The following is an 18,612-nucleotide window of genomic DNA, read 5'->3' as shown; positions in this document are numbered from 1 at the left end:
CCTAGAGGATTTGTTTAAAAGGTCACAGGGCTCTTTTTCCAAAAATGTTCCCAGGGGGTGCAGGTTCTGCTGGCCGGGGACTCCCCTTTTGAAAACCACTCGCAATATATGAAGGGGCAATACCCCTTCTGTTACACAACCCCAAACCCAGAGAGCAGAGAATCTCTGGGTAGATCAGTACCATGGCGGCAGCATTTACAAGGAGTTGCAACGAAGGCCTGGGTTTCTCAGCCACCATAACGGGCCATGACTAGTAGAGTGAACGGGTTTGTCTATGCGAACACCTAAGTGCTCGCCAAATCGTCATTTAAATACACCTGTTCCATCAAGTATTTTGATGTGATTCGCAAAACTTGACCAAAGCTGACTTGCCACAGCACGATAGTGCAAAGTAAACGAGAATGACCCTTACGGGGTCAATGACGGATAAAAACAAGAGGGGTCGAGCTTGGTCGAGACGAGAAACCGTACCAGATTTGCGCCGGCCATAGCTACGAGGCTAGGCCTGGGGCGGCTGCAGCCAGTGACGGGCTTCCGTGGGTGTGGTCAGCCGCGCGCCCGCGCGCTTCCGTCGCGCATGCGCAGTTGGCTCCGGGGCTCACGTTAGTGGCGGTTTACCAGGAGACTGCTGTTTAACACCCGTGGGCTATGCGTTCTAGTGCAGCAGTCAGGGCCTGCCAGAAAGTCAGCAGGTGCCTATTGTCTGGGTTTGGAGGTCGAGTAGATGGCGGGCAGCCTGAGCCTTTGACGGAAGGGAGTAACTCTTTCGGAATGCCCGTGAGGTCGCACGCGGAGCTGCCCGGGGGAAGCGAGCCACCCGAAGTCCCCGAGTCCGGTGAGGGGAGCGAGGAGCTGTTAGAGATCTGTCAGAGAAGGCATTTCTTCAGTGGCAGCAGGCGGCAGCTTAGCCGACATTCTCTTCTGAGCGGGTGCCACCGCGGCTTCGGCCCCTTGGGCATAGAGTTGCGGAAGAACCTGGCGGCAGAGTGGTGGTCCTCGGTGGTGGTGTTAAGGGAGCAGGTCTTCCCGGTGGACGCTCTCCACCACGAGCCAGGCCCTTCGCTGCCCGGGGACAGTGCCTTCAGGTTAGTTTCAGCAGAAACTCTACGCGAAATCTTGCAAGACAAAGAGCTGAGTAAGGAACAGCTAGTAGCATTTCTTGAGAACTTACTAAAAACTTCTGGGAAACTACGGGAGAACCTTCTTCACGGTATGCTTCACGATTTCATGCTTCACGATAGATGGGGTCGAAAGGCAGTTTTACTAGATTTCGCGAATTGCAGCTGGCCCTTTTTTCATGTGGGAAGGAAATTACCTGGGTCTCATCATTCGGAAGTAGTTGGGTATATTGATGGTTTCTACCATGGAGAAAGCTGGTCCATTTGACTGGACAACCCTAGAGTTCAGTTGAGCAGCCCCAGAATTCGGGCCTAAATTAAATCATGTGAATCATTTGTTCGATGTTACTACAATGTTTGTAAATACTTACACAGTTACTCTTTAATTTTACACACAATAATCAAAAGCTCATATTTCTAGAGCAAAATGAAAATCTCCTCCCCCATTTTTCTTACTGAAAACTGATCTACACTGTTGTTTGAAGAGCCTCTAAGTGATTTTTGAGTAGGCTAAAACAAACAATAGGATTAATCAATAAGTAATTCTTGAGGGAATACACAGAAATCTGTAGGTCACAATTTGCCCTTAAAGTCAAATAGAACATGATTGCAGAGATTCTGAAAGAAAAAAAGACAAAACAAAACGGTTCTTTAAGGGACAGGCTTGCAGCCACAGCTTCTCATCTTTGCAAAATGCTATCTTTGCTGTTTTAATTAAGTGGCACTATAAAGTAATTTAAAATAACCATGTCCATGGTTCTCTGAAAATTAGTACCCATATTATAACCTTTTAAAGATTTCCTTAATGAAATAAACTAAAACAAACTGGTGAATATTTGTGACCGTTCTGATTTGTGCTCCTTTAATTATCCTGCGATGTCTTTATTCTGGGGAAGTTAAATCACTACTTGTTACTATCTCCAAAACAAGTCACTCTTTTCTTCCCTATTAGAAAATGAAATTTAGCTTGTTTAGATGTGCATTCGTCAAAACATCTATTGATATATCAGACCTTTTCTTTAGGAAATTTAAAACCACTTACTTGCAGGATCCTTTAATTGACTAGTGGTTTCAGTTTAGGCTTACCCAGTTTGTTACTTTGGTGGTGCTGTGGCAAGTCAGCTTTCTTGCCCTCTCTTTCATGTGACTACTTTGGGTAGCCTCTACATAAGAATAATTTTTTAAAATTCTCAGCCATTCTGTTTCCAGATATTGTTACTGTCTTTTATGTCTTATATTTCCAGATATTGTTATTGTCTCTTTCTTCTGTCCTTCTTTGACAAATTACACGTGTTAGACCTTTCCCCCATCCTGTCATCAGCTTTCTTGAACACAATCACATTTTAAAGCCTGTGTCTAATGACTCAGATGTGTCTGTTTCTAGTGTCTGTTTTCTCCGGGCTCTTGGTCGTTAGACTTTCCTCCTGATATTCTCTGTAATTTGTGTATGAATCGGAGAGATAAATCGAGGTACTGGGGAGTGTTTTCTTCCTGGGAGGATTTACTTTTGGTTTTGGGAGGCAGCTAGCGTTAATACAGTTAAAGGTTAAGTTTATTGAGGCTGGTCTTCAGTGTTTTCATCTTTCTTCTGACACTAGAGCTCTTTGAATGTCGCTCATGAAAGGCTGGAGTGTTTACCTGGTCCCCTCCTCCTTCAGGAGCCAGGAACTATAATTTTTGTACTTTCCAGTTCCAGAACTTCTCAGTAAGTTCTGCTCAGCATTTCAGCTTCTCAGCTCTGCTACTTGAGCTTTAGAAAAGCAACAGTAAATGTTGGGTTCACCTCTCTGCTCTTCCCTTCTCTCCATGTTTTGGACTCACAAATCCTTACTGCCTTGACAATCTTTAAACAGGTTTTTTGTTTATTTTTATTTTAAGTTTCTTGACCAGCTTTTCTTATCAGCAGGCTAGTGTACTGTTATCAGAAGTGGAACTCTCAAGTTACTTGAACACAGTGCTGGTATTTAATGGTATCATCTCAGTGCATAAAGAGCCATAAAGAACTCTTGAATTTAGATTTATTCCAAACCAAAATGTTGGAATGCTAATTCTGAAGCTATTTCATATAGATTCGATGAAAAGCAAATAGATGGATAGATTAAGGTTATTAGGAACCAAGATTTTCACTAAGAAAAAAGAGATACAAGATAAACTTTGAATGTTAAATTTGACTCAGATATATTAATATATAAGTATGACCTCGTAATTTTGAAAAACATTTATTAACTTTCTTCATTGAAAGGGCCTAGACGTAATGACGATAGCAAAGAACACAACTCGAACCCAAACTTTGGTTTTTAAAATGAACCAGTGCTTGGAGAAATGGCTAATCCCAGGTCTGGACAGGAAAAGTACAAAGTGAGTTTAGGACATTTTGTGGTGCTAGAAAGCAAAGAATTACTTGAAGACTAGTAGGGTCATGTCAGAAGGACACAGATAATGGTTTGAAGGAGAATCCCACTGGCTCAATTTGAGACAAACTGAATATTAAATATTGATGGTAATGGATTATAACACATTATAATTAAAAATTTATACTGTTGAACAAAAAAAATAGTTGAGGCAGCCAGTAGGGGAAATGAGTAGAGAAAGTTTATGTTTTTACGGAACCTATGCAATGTAGAAGGAAAGACGGAAAAATCACCATTTTATGATTTTGCAATCCCCCGTATAATGATTCAAGCCGGATCATCAATGGTTTCTAAAATGTTGGGTGGAAGTTTGTTGAGCAGGATATTGTTGGGTAATGGATATTTACTACCTAACTAGGTGATCAAATTTGGTTTCATTAATATGAGGTAATTTGAGGTTATGTTCCTCCTGTTAAAATGCAAGAAGACCTACACATCAACTATGTAGTATTTGTTTGTTAAAAATGATTTACCGAAATTAATGAAACAATTAGCCAGATCTTGAGTATGACTGTCCTGGACTCCAATCAAAAGTCAATGTCATTAAAAGCAAAATTAGAGAAGGAGGGAGAAGTAAGGGGAAATGTTCTGTATTAAAAGAGATTAAAGAGAACTAGTTAAAATGCAGAGCAGGAGCCACAGCAATAAATGACATCTTGGGTGACAATCAGAGAAAATAAAATATTGATCATATGTTAGATGAAATTATGGTATTATTAATTTATGATAATGATAGAGAATAATTTCAAGAGACACATGCTGAAATGTTTTGGGGTGAACAAGAAGAAACCGTAGCAGAATGTTGACAGTAGGTGATTCTACATGAAGAGGTCAGAGATATTTATCGTACTATACTTTCAACTTTCATATTGATTTGAAAAACAAAAGGTTGTGGGGAAACTACCTAAAACTAAGTGGTAGTCAATTACGATCTGCCTTAATAGTTCCATGCTACTTGTACCGCTGTGTTGGCATTATTATATTATTGATTTGTTTCTAACTGACCCTTATGATTTGGGTGTATAGAATAGATGTATACAATGACAAATTTATCTTTCGACAGGTGCTTTGGAGCACTATGTTAATTGCCTGGATCTGGTAAACAGGAGGCTACCTTATGGCCTTGCTCAGATTGGAGTGTGTTTTCATCCTGTTTCTGATGCTAAGCAGACACCTGGTGGTGTTAAAAGGTACCAAAAAAATGACAAATAACTTGGCCTTGTACTTAAGTACCAGTATCCCTTTGGGATAGATTATGTAATTTCCAAGTAAGTAACTCTGCTATTTCTGATATCCAAAGAATCGGTGAGAAGACTGAGGCTTCACTGGTTTGGTTTACTTCAGCAAGAACTGCAGGCCAGTGGCTTGATTTCTGGTTACGCCATCGGCTCCTGTGGTGGAGAAAGGTACCGTTAATTTAACAGTTAATAGGGAAAGTGTCTTAGTACGTTAGAGATAATACTTCTCTACAATAAAAAATTTTATTTGATGTAGCTATGTTATAATAAGTCGATAAATGCAAATAAAAACTTTTTTGTAAGAATTTTCAAAGTTCCATATAAAAAGTTACTTCCGTAAAGATACCTATTGATGTCTCTCCTGCTCAGAAGCTTTTGTTGATAAGCATTTGCACTGGAGATAGAGTTCAAATCCCTCACCTCGCATCCCGGGCTGCTGTAGAGTTTGACCCTTGCACACCCTTACAGCTTCAACTTTTGTACCCTGCCTCCATGAATGCTGTATTTGTCAAAATGGTTCTGTAATTTATAATTAAGTTTTAGTACATGCCGAAGGGAAAAGACTTGAAGTAAGCATTTATGGCTCACCATTGTCTTATCTTTCTCCAATTCTTAAAATCCTCAAACACCCACTAAACTAAGTGGAATAATTACAAATAATCGCACTCTTCACAGAGGATAAGAATGGTGAGTATGTACTTTCTTCTTTATCCCACTCAGTTTATGGTCACCTTCCCCTCTTACAAAGTGACCACAGAAAGGTTGGATAGCACCAACAGTTTTTCTTTGTAGTTCTTTCAAACTAAAAACAGTATTTTTAGCAATATATTCATTCATATTAAACCTCATTATTTTTATTTGGAATCTGGTCACTCTCATTTACTTGCTATATAAAAAGTCTCAAGCAGCTTTACTTTTTTTTTTAATGTTTATTTTCATTTATTTTGAGAGAGCGAGAACACAGGGAAGGAACAGAGAGAGGGGGTAAGAGAATCCCAAGCAGGCTCTGCTCTGTCAATGCAGAGCCCAATACAGGGCTCAAAACCACACAGACCATGAGATCATGACCTGAGCAGAAATCAAAAGTCGAACACTTAACTGAGTCACCCAGGTGCCCCACAACTTTACTTACTTTTTTGAGAGACAGAAAGAGACAGAACACAAGTGGGGGAGGGGCAGGGAGAGAAGGAGACACAATCTGAAGCAGGCTCCAGGCTCTGAGCTGTAAGCACAGAGCTCAAGGCAGGGCTAGAACTCATGAACTGCGGGATGATGACCTGAGCTGAAGTCCGATACTTAACCAAGTGAGCCACCAGGAGCCCCTCAACTTTACTTTTTAACATTTATTTTAACAACTTAATAAAACAAGTTTCTTTTCTAGTTTGCCGTGAGTCCATCTAACTTCAGCAGCAGTGATTGTCAGGACAAAGAGGGACGCAAAGGAAATAAACTTTACTACAATTTTCCATGGGGAAAGGAGCCAATAGAGACCCTGTGGAATCTAGGAGATCATGAACTTTTACACATGTGTCCTGGAAATGAGTCTCAATTACACGTATGTTTTTTCTTAAGCTCCTATATATCCTTTACCCAAATTCTCTAACTGATCTTTTTTTCTTTTAAGTTTATTTATTTATTTTGAGACAGAACGCAAGCAGGGAAGGGGCAAAGAGAGGGAATCCCAAGCAGGCTCTGCACTGTCAGCACAGAGACCGATACAGGGCTCGAACTCACAAACCATGAGATCATGACCTGAACCAAAATCAAGAGTCAGCTACTTAACCAACAAGCCACCCAGGCGCCCCTAACTGATCGCTTTTGAAACCATTTGAGAATAAGTTGTAGATATGGGGCCCCATGACCTCTGAATGCTACAGTATATATTTCTGAAGTGCAAGGACACTCACCTACATAACCACAACAGAGCTGTCAAAATCTGGAATGTGACAATAATCTAATTATTACCATCCGATCCACTTAATCCTTCAAATGTTATCCTAAGAATGTCCTTCATAGGTCCAGTATCCAATCTAGGATCTCAGGTAGTTGTCATGTCTCTTTAGTCTCCTTCAAATGAGCAGTTCCTTTTATCTTTCATGACCTTGACACTTTTTTTAAGATTTTATTTTTAAGTATTCGCTACACCCAATGTGGGGCTCAAAATTACAGATTTTGAGATTAAGAGTTGCATGCTCTACTGACCAAGCCAGTCAGGTGCCCCGTGACCTTGACATTTTTGAAGAGTATAAGCCTTTGTAGTTACTTTGTAGAATGTCCCTCAATTTGAATTTCTCTCATGTCTCCTCACAATTTATGTATTTTTGCTAGGAATACCACAGAAATGGTGCCGCCCTCTTATCAGTGCATCATATTGCAAGGCAAATGATAATCGGATTTGTTACTGGGGATGTTAGCTTTTATCTCTTGGTAGAGATGGTGCTACCCGGTTTCTCCAATGTGAAGTTGACAGATACTTTGTCCTTAGTAATTAATGAGTAATTAACACACATCTTTTGTGGGCAGTTTGAGACTACGTAAATCACCTGTTTCCCACCACATTTCGACCTCCAGTTGCAGCACGCATTGATGTTTCTTGTGCAAATCACTGGTTATTATGAGGGTTGCCAAATGGTGTCATTTATTATTATTATTAAATGTATTATTGCTTTATTATTTTAGGTTTGTCTTTTCAACAGTATACTTGGGGTAGAGCTTTGCCCCCTTACTTACTTTCTGTAAATATGGGCTTACCCATTCCGGTTTCTCTCAGAGGGTTATAATCTACTACTAGCATTATTTATTTTGATGTGGAAATTATCCTAGACTTGGCAGTATCCTTTTGACATACCTCTATCATTCTCTGAGCACTTCCTTTTTGTAGCAATAAATTGTTCCAGGATTTTCTGGTTTCTTGGCCTAGCTGTGGAGTCAGCCATTTCTCCAAGTTCTTATTAGAGGAAATGTATTTAAAAACCGAAATTTTGCTACAAGGTGTACTCCTTGCCGCTGGGCATCATAGCTTCTGGGCCCGCTCTGTGGACCCAGCTAAGAAGTATTTGTAGGCTATTCCATCTCTGAATTTGTGTCTGTATTTACCTATCTGTTAAAAACTAGTAGTGGGGTTCAAGCCTCACGTTAGACTCTGCTCACAGCCCAGAGCCTGGAGCCTGCTTTCGATTCTGTGTTTCCCTCTCTCTCTGCTCCTCCCCTGCTTTCTCTCTCTCGCGCGCCCTCTCTTTCTCTCTCTCTCAAAAATAAATAAACATTAAAAAAATAGAGTCTTTATTTAAAAAAGCCATGAAAGCCTTCCTAATACTTAAATACAATTTAGTCTTTCCACATGGCACCACAGAAGCTTGCAGTGCCTCAGAGTTCTTTTCAATATCAGATCGATAAAGGTGTACAAGATGTCAACTAGTAGAAGTATAATAGAACCTCAGATTGCAGGACGTTTACTGCCTTTTGAGGACAACTTTACATTAATCTTTACAGTACTTCAGATGGGTTTAAAATGTCAGTACATATATGTATTAATGAAGACTACCTTGATCCATCATAAATAATAGAAGCTGAGAATGGACAAGTTTCTTTTTTAAGTATTAGAGAATTACATGAATGTTCAGATGACAGTGATAATAGTAAATAAAAAAGAAGGAAGGTAGAATCGTTTATATGCAGAACCTTTCAAATTTTTAGAATTGACATTTAAAAATTTTGAGATGGATGTTCATCAGTTTAAAAGGAAGGAAATACTGGTCTCTTTATCAATATCTGATTTATATCATGCATTATGGTATATTTTATATTCTTAATTATAACCTTAAAGTAATAACCCCAAGGCAGGTTTTTAAAAGATGTTTGCTTCTTGTAAAAAATTTACATTTCCATAGATTTTACTCCAAACCCCTATCCCTAAGCGTACCACTTGTTTTTTTCTCTACAGGCCCTTCTGAATGTTATTGTAATATTACAACTTTATTATAATGCTCACCTTGGGAGCACCAGAAACGTAGTGCCGTTGGGGTCCCACTCCTGTCCAGGTAGTTGAGACTCTCTGGGGATGGGGCCCAAACACAAAACCTTTACATTTTATTTAGTTAGTTTTAACGTTTCATTTATTTTTGAGAGAGGGAGAGCATGAGCAGGGGAAGGGCAGAGAGGGAGTGGGACCGAGGAGCTGAAGCAGGCTCTGTGCTGCCTGGAGTGAGCCTCTGTGGGGCTAGAACTCACAAACTGAGATCATGACCTCAGCTGAAGTTGGATGCTCAGCCGACTGAGCCACCCAGGTGCCCCAAAACCTTTACATTTAAAAATTCAGGACAGTTCTATGGGGTCCCTGGGTGCTCAGTCTTGAGCACTGACTGCATCGGACTCTGTGCTGACAGCTCAGGGCTTGGAGCCTGTTTTAGACTCTGTGTCCCCCTCTCTCTCTGCCCCTCCCCTGCTCGTGCTCTGTTTCTCTCTCAAAAATAAATAAACATGAAAAAAAATTTTTTTAATTAAAGAGATTTACCGATCTAAACCCTAATCTCCCTGAAAGCAGGAAATGTGTCATGACCATCTTTGTGTGCCCGGGGACTAGCATAGGCCTGGCCCAGCATTGATGCTCTGTTAAATGAATTTGTAAGTTTGTGTTATGATTCTATAAGTCTGTAGTTTTGAGAGATAGCTCTGCTAAATGATACTTTATTTTTGTTCTACATTTCTGTGAAGGGCCGAGATGGACGAAAAAATGTGGTTCCGTATGTTTTATCTATTAGTGGAAATCTAGACCGAGGCATGCTGGCTTATCTCTACGATTCTTTCCAGCTAACAGAGAGCTCCTTTACAAGAAAGAAGAATCTTCATAGAAAGGTGCTTCTGATATTTCAGAGATAAACTTGGGAAACTAGAAATATATATATTTTTTTCATGTATCTTAGTATGCTTGGTTTCTAACACAAATTGTGAATAATAAATTTCAGTGCAAGTTATTTTACTATTTTTCAGTTTTTTAGAATCTGGCCACAGGAATCATAAGCAAATTCTCATAGAATAGATCAAGGCATTCCTTTTGGGTAATCCCAGAGGCATTTCCGTTTGATCCTGACAAACAAGTAGACAGAAATCTCTGATTCTCGGACCCTGAGCCTTTCCCATGGCTTCCATTTGTATCCGAGCGTTAAGTAGGACTGGGTCACACTAGCGAGACTTGTGGTATTGACTCCTCTGCTTCTAGTCTGACCCTTAGTGGCTCTTGAGTAGATCATAGGAACCAGCTATGGGTCTGGATAAAGGACATTTTTAATGGCTCAAATTAAGAGAGGAGGAAAGAAAATAAATGACTAATGGAGCAAGATTTTAGAAGAAACCTGAGGGGCCAAGACAGGATCAAGAACACAAGTGGAGGGATCAGTCTTGGTTAGGAATTTTTTGAAAAAGCAGGGAGGAGGGAAACGATATAGATAGAAATAGGCTGCCAGGGCTGGTTAGCCTTTGAAGGAAGTTTTCCTCATGCCCTCTATTTTCGTAGGGGATTAGAAGGCAGGACTATTAGCTTAAAATGTGGAGGAGCAAGGGCTTTAAGTGGCAAGAATTTAGAGTATTCATATCCCCCTCGAATGCAAAAGGGAACTACCCCAAATCAAATTTCAACATGTTGGGTACTCAACTGGGATGGGAAGCTCTGAGTTTGTAGTCCCCTCCTGCAGAGCTAAGGGATTCATTGTGCAGCGTTCCCTCAGCCTGATCGGCCCCTCAAGCTGGGTTATAGAATGGTTCGGGGGCTGGGATTTATAGGATGTATAGCAAACGAGATATCCACGCTTTCTCTTATACCCCACATCCAAGCCATCAGCAAAAACCACTGGACTCTGTCTTCAACGTATATCCTGTGTCTGACGATTTGTTACCACCAGCTGCTGCCACTCTGCTCTCAGCCACCACCGTCCCCGCCCTCTGGCACTGAATGGCCCGGCGGCTCAGAATAGTCCACTAAACTCCTCGGCTCACTCAGGGGAAAAGGCAAAGCCTCCCGAGTGTTTTACAAACCCCTTCCCTTTTGACCTCCTCCTCTGCTCTCTGCCGCACTCACTCTGCTCCAGCAGCACAGACCTTGCTCTTTCTAGAACATGCAAGTCATGCTTCCATTTGCCTGGAACGCTCCTCCTTCAGGATCCACTACCACCTTTCAAGTCTTTGCTCTAATGTCACCTCAGAGAGGAGAAATTCTCTTACCACCTTATTTAAAACTGCAGGGGCGCCTGAGTGGCTCAGCACTGACCTTCGATTTCAGTTCAGGTCATGATCTCACGATTTGTGAGTTTGAGCCCCACCTTGGGGTCTGTGTTGATGGCATAGAGCCTGCTGGGGGTTCTCTCTCCCTGTCTCTCTGCCCCTCCTCCATTCATGTGCGTGTGTGCGTGCTCTCTCTCTCTCAAAAAAACTAAAAGAAAATAAATTTGCAAACAGCTTTCTCCAACCTACCAGTCACCAGCACTTCCTATCTTCTCCCATACCGCCTTCAAATATATTATTTACTTTTTTATTATCTGTTTATCCCCCTCCATGAGGGGCAGGGAGTTTTGTTCCCAGTTCCTAGAACTGTTTCTGGCACTACGTAGCCATTCAAATATTTGTTGAGTGGATGGATGAATAAGAAAAGTGGTAAGTTTTGGCAAAAGAAAGTCCAAATGGTAAGCCACATGCCTCTGGCTGGGTAGGAAAGGCAGTGGTGCCAGGAAGGGGCATGTTGATTGAGGGAAAATGGAGTTGTCAGAAAATGGGAGAGGATCAGGTGAACTTATTTAGGCAGAACGTTTAAGTGGAGAAGTCAGCGAGCACCTGGGTATGGCCAGCTCAGTGCATCGTTACATGACTTTTTCTGACCTCAGCTAGCTTCCGTTTTCATGCAAGATTTTACTGTTTAGAAACTCTGTTAGTGCTTGTGTTCTGTTTAAACAAGGTGTGCTGTCTCACCCCCCCCCCATCTCTCTCTAAATTGTTTTAGGTACTTAAACTTCACCCTTGTCTAGCCCCTATTAAGGTTGCTTTGGATGTGGGAAGAGGCCCGACAGTGGAATTAAGACAGGTGGGTTAAATGAGTTTTAATGACATAATTTTAATCATTACCATTACTTCAAATAAATGATTCGTTTGTCATTTAAATTTTGATTTTGATTTGTTTGATTTTTTTAAATATTATATTTTTATTTGAGGTCGGGAGGAAGTGGGGTAGAAGGCCAGTGGGAAAGAGAGAGAATTCCAAGCCCTGGGATCATGAGCTAAACTGAAATCAAGAGTTGGACGCTCAACTGACTGAGCCACCCAGGCACCCCTCATTGGCTTCCTAAAAAATTTAATTAAATGGCTATGGATAAATCCTCCGGCTAATTGTAGATAAACAGTTTATAAAAGAAGCTGCATACAGTTCAGTGGATTTTACTGTTAAAGTCATGCTCAGTCATAGTTGCATTTTTTAAATGAGCATGCAGTTTTGTAATCCAAATATTTGTACAGATGCCTAGTGAGTTATTTCTTGCCTACTTAGAATTTTGACGTAATACTTTTGATACCTGTCAATATAAGCACAAGTGCTAGATCTGTAAGCTTAGTTTGGGTTTTCTAATCTATCTGGCCTAATGAAATACTCTTGAGCAAAGCCGGGAGGGTGGTTTTAGTTTCTTTCATGATCCCCTTCAGCCGTTAGGCTGGGTCCTGGGTCACTCAGACCCATCCAGCACCTGAGTGAAGGCCCTGGCAAGATTCATCCAGCTGTCTTCTTTGGGCTCCTGTGCAGAGGTCTGGGGCGGTGGGTGGGAGGTGGGCGGTGCACACAGGGGAGGGGAAGGGAATGGCTTAACTTCCACTTCCGCCTGGGGTCGTGGCAGACTCCCCGGCACCCTTGCAGGTAGAAGTTCCTTGGGGTTTTTTGCTTGAAAGACAAAAAAGAACTCTGCTCCTTAAATATTTATCCTTGTAATTGCAGGCCTGGTTTTGTTTATGTATAAGAATATGGCAGTTTTGTGTCCCATGGCTGTTTTTAATTTACCAAAAGGGAGTATGTTGTATATGTTACTCTGTTTCTAACTTTTTTTCCCTCAGCAGTAGGACAGAACTTTCTGGCCTGTGCGAGGGTTTTGCTGGTTTTATATATGGAGATGGGATGACTGGATAAAATGGATCTAAATCCTTAATTTCACTATGTCAGTTTCCAGACTGGCTGTGTGGTGTATTTGTATTCTTACTCCTGGTGTGGTGTTGCCATTACCCATGTCTTCACGTAATCCTGCTTAGAACTTTTTTTCTTTTACCTTCCAATAAAAAGAGCAAAATTTTTTTGAAGTTTATATATTTGGGGGGGGAGGTAGGTGGGTGAGGGGCAGGGAGAGAGGGAGAGAGAGAATCCCAAGCAGGCTCTGCACTGTCAGCACAGAGTCCCATATGGGGATTGACGCCATGAACCCACGAGATCATGACCTGAGTGAAACCAAGAGTCAGACATCCAACCGACTGAGCCAGCCACGTGCCCCAAAGGAACAAATTGTTTGATGTCAACCACTAACTTGTTAAAATCCACAATTGTGTTTCTTTTTCTCTGTTAACTTCTTACTTAGATTTATTAATATTATATTCTCACCTATCCCCAAAATATCAAGTACCTTAAAACCCACTTACTTATGGGTCTTTACCTCGTAACTTGTTAGAAATGCAGATTCTTGGTCCTCACCCCAGAGCTGCTGAATCAGAAAGTGTGGTGACAACATGTGTTTGACAAACCCTGCAGGGGACTCTAATGCTAGCTGAAGTTGGAGAAACACCCAGGCACACCCTCCATGCTCACCGCCCACCATGGCCACCCCCCAGCCCCCGCCAGGGACATTCTGTGCTGTCTGGAGACAGTTTTGGTTGTCACAGGTGGGGAGGGGAGAGCCGGGGGTCTCGTGGAGGCCAGGGATGCTGCTAAATATCCTGTATCAGCAGCACGCAGAAGGGGAGAGACCCTGCCTCAGATCGTTAAGGATGTTTAAAGTTTTTGCTCTGTTTTACTTCACCATCGCTTGTTAAGAAAACTACCTTTATTATCAATGATGTAATATTACTCCTTACTACTTGTGCATTTCTAGTCAGGCTTTTGTGTCCAGCATTCCACCAAAATCAGTCCTTTTCTGCTGGAAACGTTTTCTTCGGTCGGCGTCAGGACCCCCACTCTCCCATTTTCCTCCTACTTGTCTGCCTCCTTCTCCCTTGTGTCCTCTCGGCTCGAGGTGGTAGCGTCACCCTGGGGCTCAGCGCCCTGCTCTCGGATGAGTTCACGGTCACCGCAGCCCTCTGGACTGTTTTTCTCCAACACAATCTGTTTGGCTTTGTTAGTGTTTTGAATGATAACGATGATGACAAAAGTTTTTGTGTTTCATGTAAAATTTTCTCTCAGAGAAGATTTGCATTTAGTATTCAGCTTTTCAGTGCTTAGTTTCTTCATTTCCAGAGGAAATGTGCAGCTTATAAGTAATAGTGTATGAATTGTGAACAATATCATCACAAAACTAAGAGAATTTATGCCCGTTTAAGCACTGGAAAAGGTGATTAGTGTTTTCATGAAAACAGGGTAATCATTCCAGCTACTTTTACTCCCTTTGTATTTGAATTTTATGTATTTCTTCTCAGGTTTGTCAAGGGCTATTTAGTGAATTACTAGAAAGTGGAATTTCTGTGTGGCCTGGCTATTTGGAAACTGTGCACTCCTCACTGGAACAACTTTATTCAAAGTAAGAATTGTTTTTCTTTTTCAACGTTTATTTTTGAGAGAGAGAGAGAGAGAGAGGGTGAAAGTGTGTGCTGGTGCGTGAGCAGGTGAGGGGCAGAGAGAGAGGGGGAGACACAGAATCTGAACCAGGCTCCAGGTTCTAGGCTGTCACCACAGAGCCTGACATGGGATTTGAACTCATGAGCCGCCCATGCGCTCAGTAGATTAGAGGCAATAAGAATTGTCTTTCTTATTACTAACATATGTGTTTAGAGTTTTTGATCATATGATGTTTCTTTACGAGTAACAGAAATCTCTTCTAAATATTATTCTAAATATATATATATTATGTTATATATATCTAAGTTAAAATTATTCCTAACTTTCTCATTTATAGAACCACATGCCTCTAGTTATTGTTACAGCAGAGACCGTATTCATCAGGTGTATCTGAGCACATACTCCATGCAGCTTTAAGACTTAATGTCATGTAGTATGTGTACCCGAGTTTATCTTTTTATCAAGAATGGATTCACGTGTAATGGATGTGTTTATTGAATTAGGACTGAGGGAACATGAGTGGATTGCCTTTTCCTTGCTGTGTTGTGGTTCATTCTGAGGCCGAGTGGAAGATAATTCTGTCCCAAAGGACAGAGAACTAATTTCATTGATCAGCACCTATGTTCACCCAGTTGCTCCAGACTGATACCTGGATTTAGCATCCTTAACCCCTTCGTCTTCTTTCCTGTCCACCTCCGGTCCATCACTGCCTGTCAGCCTGCCTCCTAAATAGTATCTCGGATCCGTCTCTCTCTATCCTTATTACTCTACCCAAGTCAACAGTGTCTTAACTGGATTCTTGCAGTAATCTCCTGGCTGATCTTTTTTTTTTTTTAATGTTTATTTATCTTTTGGGGGCGGGGAGAGACAGAGCACATGAGTTGGGGAGGAGCAAAAAGAGAGGGAGACAGAATCGGAAGCAGACCCTAGGCTCTGACCAGTCAGCACAGAGCCCAACGCAGGGCTTGAACTCACAAACCACAAGCTCATGCCCTCAGCCAAAGTTGGACCCTTAGCCCAGGCGCCCTTCCTGGTTGATCTTCTGTTTCTAGTCTTACCCCCAGCTATTTCATTAACTTTTGTTTTTTAAATAATCCATTCTTCCCTCCTTTGGGTTTATTTTGTTATCTTAATAGCTTTTTGTGTTGCCTTCTTTTGGGTGAAAAGTTGGGAAGCTTTACGTTTTTCTCTTCAGTTATCTAGCAACTTGTTAAAACACACCTTTCAGATGATGTCAGACAAAAAACAGATTTTCTATATATAAAGCAAGTAACAGTTTCATTATATATAAAACTGAAAGGTGGTGCTTGAACTTGCCAGTCCTCTGAGTTCTAAAATCTTCTCCTTTGTTGTCATTAAAGGGTAATTGAACATTATCAAGTTACAGTTATTTTTTTGAATGGTAAAGCCTTTATTGTCCCAAGATATTTTTAATGGAATATTTATTAAGCACACTTATTATGTTTTATACACTTTGATAACAGCAGTAAACAAGACAGAAAAGGTTCTTGTTCTTATGAAATTTATATTCTGTGGGACACCTGGGTGGCTCAGTCGGTTGAGCGTCTGGCTTCAGCTCAGGTCATGATCTCACAGTCTGTGGGTTCGAGCCCTGCATTGGGCTTTGTGCTTACAGCTCAGAGCCTGGAGCCTGTTTCAGATTCTGTGTCTCCCTCTCTCTCTATCCCTTTCCCACTCACACTCTCTCTCTCTCTCTCAAATAAAATAAAGACATAAAAAAAAAAGAAACATATTCTAGTGGGACAAAGCAGACAATAAGCAAGTAAATAGATAAATAAGATAATTTCTGATGGAGTTCTATAAAGCAAACAAACAATGAGGTTGTGTAACTAGGTAAGCAGAAAGGCCAGTGTGAATATATTCAGTTATTGCTTAACTGGAAACTATAAGTTAGCATACTGAGTTCTATATTAAGCAAGCATGATTTGGGTATAGTGTACAGGAGATCTTTGTTACAGTGGTATTATAAGAGACTTTAGTCTAAAGTAATTTTCCTTGAATTGTATCCAAGTACTAGAAGGCTGCAGTTATTCTGAGGTTCATCCACAATTTCACCCCCAAATGATGTGTTGAGGTACCAGTGTTTATTTCTCAGATTTTATTTTCTTTTATGACTTTCCATCTATTCCAATAAGTCAGAGAAACTTTATGAAAAGCTTACTTTGAATACAATTCGCCAACTTTGAAAAAGTTTTTTGGTTTACCTCTCAAGCCCTGCCTTTGAGTTTTGTGACTCTGGAAAGTGGCTGGATTCTAAAGTAATTAAAGCTGGTAGTGAATTTACAATTTATATTTATGCTTATGTATTTTGTTTGACTACTTTGGCCCTTAGGTATGATGAAATGAGTATACTCTTCACAGTTTTGATTACTGAAGCTACTTTGGAGAACGGGTTAATCCATCTGAGAAGCAGAGACACCACGATGAAGGAAATGATGCACATATCCAAAGTAAAAGATTTTTTAATCAAGTATATATCATCAGCTAAGAATGTATAGGTTTTAATATTTATACAATAAACATTCTTTCCTAACTTGATTGTCTTCTATTAGATTTGGTTTTTTAGCCCCTTTACATGTATGAAGTGGACATTTTTGGTGCTTTTTTAAAATTCAGTTTTTATTACTTATATTTCTTGATGTATTCCATTCTATCAGAAATATGTTCAGCTACAAGAAACAAAAATCCCACTATATTGGGTGCCCCTGGTTGACTTAGCTGAAAGAGCATGTGGCTCTTGATCTCAGGATTGTGAGTTCAAGGCCTACTTTGGGTGTAGAGATAATTGAAAATAAAATCTTAAAAAACAAAAAACAATATAATAGATTAAGCATATTGTAGTTTGTTTTTCTCATAACAAGAAGTCCAGGGGGTGGACTCGCCAGAGCTGGTATAATGATTTCAGTTATAGTTAGGGACCCAGGCTCTTGATATCTTTCTATTCTACCATCTCTAGTAGTTTGGTTTTGATTTTTATACTTACTGTTTCATGGTCATAAGGTGATTGCTGTATTTCTAGCCTTCTAGTCCATACTCTAGTTAGGAAAAGAGTCAAAGAAACAAGAGCTAACCAGCCAAAACTCTTTCCTTTTTAATTGGGAAAGTAAAAGCTTTTCCAAGCATCCCAAACAGAAGACTTGTTTACATTTCATTGGTCAGAACTGGGTCACCCGGTCACTTGCAGGCTAGTCACTAGCTGAGGCGATGAGAATATCATGATTAATTTGGACCAAACACAGTTTATTCTTTGGGGTTTTAGTAGTGTCTTCTCTCTGAAATGGGTTTTACTATCAAGAAAGAAGGAGTCTTTCTAGACTCTGCCACAGGTGTATTGTCAAATACTGAAGATTAGCCTAAAACTAAACTTTCAAAAATTAGAACATTTACTTTTAAAAAAAGGCAAGATAAAATAAATGTTAGATGGCATAATCTAGTATTACAGTGTATTTCGTGTCTGATTCTAATAGATAAAAGAAATCTTTAAACTTTTATTTGCTGATTATGTTTGTGTTAATTACACTGTCATTACTCACTTGACAAAAATTCCAAATATATGCAGAATAGTGTAATTAACTCCAAATACTATCACCCAGCACCAGTAACCATCAACCTGTGAACATCTTGCCTTAGCCCCCAGCACCACCCTTCTGTCTCAGTTCAAAGCAGATTACAGGCATCATTTCATCCGTAAGTATTTCAGTTAAGTATCATTTGTTAACCTTTATGCCACCTAAAGAAATTAACACTAGATGATAATGCAGGAGTTATTTACAAATTTCCTTGGGAGTCTGATGGCTTTTTTTTTTTAACATCCTTATCTGATAGAGACACTTAAGTATTTTCAAGTGAAATGATATGAAATCTGAAACATGCCTTAAAATTCTCCAGTTTAGATAGAAAACCGTATCTCTGAGTTGTTGAAGATGGTGATGGGTACATGGAGGTTCATTGTAATGCTTTTCTATTTTTGCATGTGTTTGAGAAGTTTCATAATAAAAAGTTTTTAAAAATGAATTTTTTTTAATGTTTATTTCTTTTTG

General features: G+C 40.3%; 1 protein-coding gene across 4 annotated transcripts; it reads left to right on the top strand.

Annotated features, from left to right (window-relative positions):
• Positions 1-499: 499 nt before the first annotated feature.
• POLG2 (DNA polymerase gamma 2, accessory subunit) lies at positions 500-17,110 on the top strand. 4 transcript variants are annotated; one of them, XM_029926724.1, is made up of 8 exons: positions 511-1,210; positions 4,593-4,719; positions 4,830-4,935; positions 6,149-6,322; positions 9,481-9,621; positions 11,756-11,836; positions 14,413-14,513; positions 16,905-17,110. In XM_029926724.1, the coding sequence occupies exons 1-8, from the start codon at positions 649-651 to the stop codon at positions 17,068-17,070; spliced, it is 1,458 nt and encodes a 485-aa protein (XP_029782584.1). In that variant the 5' UTR covers positions 511-648; the 3' UTR covers positions 17,071-17,110. The 4 variants fall into 4 exon arrangements, with proteins under 4 accessions (XP_029782585.1, XP_029782586.1, XP_029782587.1 ...); XM_029926725.1 differs by lacking the exon at positions 11,756-11,836 and having other exon boundaries at positions 500-1,210; XM_029926726.1 differs by lacking the exon at positions 9,481-9,621 and having other exon boundaries at positions 508-1,210.
• Positions 17,111-18,612: the final 1,502 nt, after the last annotated feature.

Source organism: Suricata suricatta, chromosome 17 (assembly GCF_006229205.1).
Source record: "Suricata suricatta isolate VVHF042 chromosome 17, meerkat_22Aug2017_6uvM2_HiC, whole genome shotgun sequence".
Taxonomy (NCBI): domain Eukaryota; kingdom Metazoa; phylum Chordata; class Mammalia; order Carnivora; family Herpestidae; genus Suricata; species Suricata suricatta.
The sequence above is the reverse complement of the archived record's forward strand: the minus strand, read 5'-3'. Positions and strand labels throughout refer to the sequence as shown.